Source organism: Nematolebias whitei, chromosome 1 (assembly GCF_014905685.2).
Source record: "Nematolebias whitei isolate Nwh7 chromosome 1, NemWhi1, whole genome shotgun sequence".
NCBI lineage: Eukaryota > Metazoa > Chordata > Actinopteri > Cyprinodontiformes > Rivulidae > Nematolebias > Nematolebias whitei.
In genome coordinates, this window is record NC_056498.1 from 66,911,488 (window position 1) to 66,914,474 (window position 2,987).

General features: G+C 55.2%; 1 protein-coding gene across 1 annotated transcript in view; it reads left to right on the top strand.

Annotated features, from left to right (window-relative positions):
• The first annotated feature begins 2,344 nt into the window (after positions 1 to 2,344).
• The window catches only part of LOC119430440 (disks large homolog 5), a 7,266-nt gene continuing 6,623 nt past the window's right edge, over positions 2,345 to 2,987 (top strand). Inside the window, exon 1 of the mRNA XM_037697850.1 lies at positions 2,345 to 2,364. Coding sequence (XP_037553778.1) covers positions 2,345 to 2,364 — 20 coding nt within the window. The remainder of the gene's footprint in view (positions 2,365 to 2,987) is intronic.

Genomic DNA, 2,987 nt, shown 5'->3' on the forward strand with positions numbered 1-2,987 from the left:
GCTCACCCCATCCCACCTCGTTTTCGCATCGGCGATCACACCGCTCCCGGCCGACAGCGCCCTCAGGGGTTGCCCGGCGGAACCCGGGAGGAGGCTGACATGAAGGGACCCCTTTTTTTCTACGTCCCTCGCCTTTTCCCGCCAGTTCGGATGATCGGCGGAAAGGTTATTTTTTTCACTGACGTGTTTTTCCAGGCAGCCGCAGTTAGCAACAACGTGCGCTGCTAGCATATAGCATGTCCAAGGGACTGAAGGCCGCAGACCTGCCTTGGAGACAAAGAACTCCTTCTGTAAGGCAACTGACGCTATTCCTCGGTTCCCTCCCCTGGAGCCAAGCCTCGCGGAAGCTTCCGGAGCGAAGCTGTCCAGGTCGGAGCAGCGTCCCGTCCCTCCGGAGGAACCAGACGGCGACCAAAGCTCTCCAATCGAGCCCACCGACGTGTTTTCAGGCAACCGCAGTTAGCAACAACATGCGCTGCTAGCATTTAGCATGTCGAAAAGGCTGGAGACCTCACACCTGCCGGAGGAGACAAAGAGCTCCCTGTGTAATCGGCAGACGCCATCCTCAACATGTGCGCCGCTCCCTCGGTTTGCCTGTCGAGGATTGTAGCATGGATGACGGTAATCCAACGTTCCATCTGGCTCCGTCACTCTCCATTGCTGCCGGAAAAGCTGCACAAAGACCGGATGGAGGGCCCCATCTCATCGGACGCGCTGTTCGGAAGCAGCTTGACGTCCATGCTGACGAATTCGAAGCAGTCGGAGGAGACGTCGGAAGCTGTACGCCATCTCATCAAGCCGCGCGGCTCATTCCGTCCTCCAGCCCGCTGGAGAGATCGTCAAAAGCAGAGGCAGAAACATCGACGCTCCACGGCAGCAGCAGCTTCGTCTCGCCCAGCTCCACCACCAGCCCCGCCCGCCAGAGACCACCCCTCCTCAGTCCGGCAGCCTGCACTTCAGCGTTTTCCCCAGAGATCGCCTGCAGACGGCGCTCGGAGCAAACAAACCGCAGAGCTCACGGGGGAGAAGTTTTAAGAAATGACGGTCTGCGGAGGATGTGTGTATAAATGACACAGGAATTGAATAAATGATTTTTCAAAGATCAAAATGCCTGTTTTTAGCCAGTCTGTAAGCTCGGATGAGCTCACAGCCGCTACACACACATCCTCCACTCATAAGAGCCGGTGTCCTTAAATAAAGGTTTTTTAAATCCACCGCCGCTCCTTCACATGCCCAGACGCTCACGTGACACCACGGTAAGCGAAATAACTTGTTGTCAATCAGACCCGCACGATCACCTCCCAACGGTGTTAACGCGCTCCCGAGCGAGACAAGCAGCCTCCATCCAACGGCACTGTGTCGATGATGCACGCACAGCTGCCCGGCGCTCACCGGCCCACATCGGGATAAATGTGGGACCGCAGGCCGGGTCCGGTGGAGGTCCCTGCTCTCAGCGAAAACAACACACGCCTCTCCTGTATGAACGCGAGTGGCCGTCATCCACCGCGTCCCAGCGATCAGCAGCTCACGGCGGCATAAGCGTGAGACAGCTGAATGAATCTAATGACGGGCCCCGCCCTCAGCGAGAGCGGCGCGCGTCCCTCCAGAGGAAACGTGCGCTCCCGCGAGGCTCACAACCTTCACTTCATCAGCTGACACACGCCTCGCCTCAGCACACAGCTACCGCCCCGCCCGGACATGAAGGTTGGTCCGCGATCCAGTCACAGCGCGCGGGCGCGCGCAGAACAGCCCTTTCGAGAAAGCCTCGCCTTGGGTCACGCGGAAAACATTTCCGCGACGCATGACGGCGGTCGAGGCGGAGTTTTGGATGACATCCGTTCAAAACACGGCACATCATTTAAACGCACGTCCACTCCACGAACGTCACGCAGAGTGGTTAAAAACATGCTCACCGGACAGATGGATGGACAGAGTGTTATGCAAGGGTTACACGCTGCAGTTTGCAACCCGACCCCCTCCGTTCGGAGGAGTTATAGAGACGGTCCTGTCATCACCAGACCAAGTCTCAGCCTTAAATGCAGAAGTCCAAGAGCTTCTGATAAAAGGTGTAATCTCAAGAGTTCCCAACGAGGAGGAAAACACAGGGTTTTACTCACGCTACTTCCTGGTCCCCAAAAGGACCGGAGGGATGAGACCGATTCTGGATCTGTCAGCTTTCAACAAAGCGATCATGAACAGATTTTTTCACATGTTGATGAACAGACAGCTGTTGGACAACATCCAGGAAAACGACTGGTTTGTCTCCATCGTTTTAAAAGATGCCTATTTTCACACACCAATCATCCCAAAACACAGAAAATTTCTGCGTTTCGCCTTTCAAGGGATGAAGTACCAGTACAACAGGTTGCCTTTTTTTGGGTACTCCCTCGCGCCTCGTACGTTCTCAAAGTGTGTGGAGACAGCCCTGCATCCACTGCACAAGCAGGGATGAGAGTTTTGTTTTACCTGGACGACCTGCTGCCCCTGTCTCACTCCAGACAGGAAGCATTGATACAGGCTCAGGTGTTAGCATCACACCTGCTAAATCTGGGTTTCGCCATAACTGGAAGAAGAGCTCGATTTTCCCGGCCCAGATAATTGTTATCTGGGAGTGGAATTAAACTCAATTACCATGACGGCTCGTTTATCACAAACAAGAATCGACACTCTAAAAACCAATTACGCCACGTAAGACCTGGCAAAGTGGTAACAGCTGTCTCCGTCATGAAGCTGTTGGGAATGACGTCATCAGCTCACACAGTGGTCTCGCTGGGTTTGTTACACATGAGACGCCTCCAGAGGTGGTTTACGCGTCTGCGTGTGGATCCAGTAAAACAAAAGAGACGGATGATCACTGTCCCTCCCTCCATGGGAGCAGACCTCCGACACTGGGGAAACACCCTGGCTCTGTCAGAGGGAGTCCCCGTCAGCAGACCCACGTCACGTGTCAGTCTTCACGGACGCGTCTCTGTCAGGTTGGGGGGGGG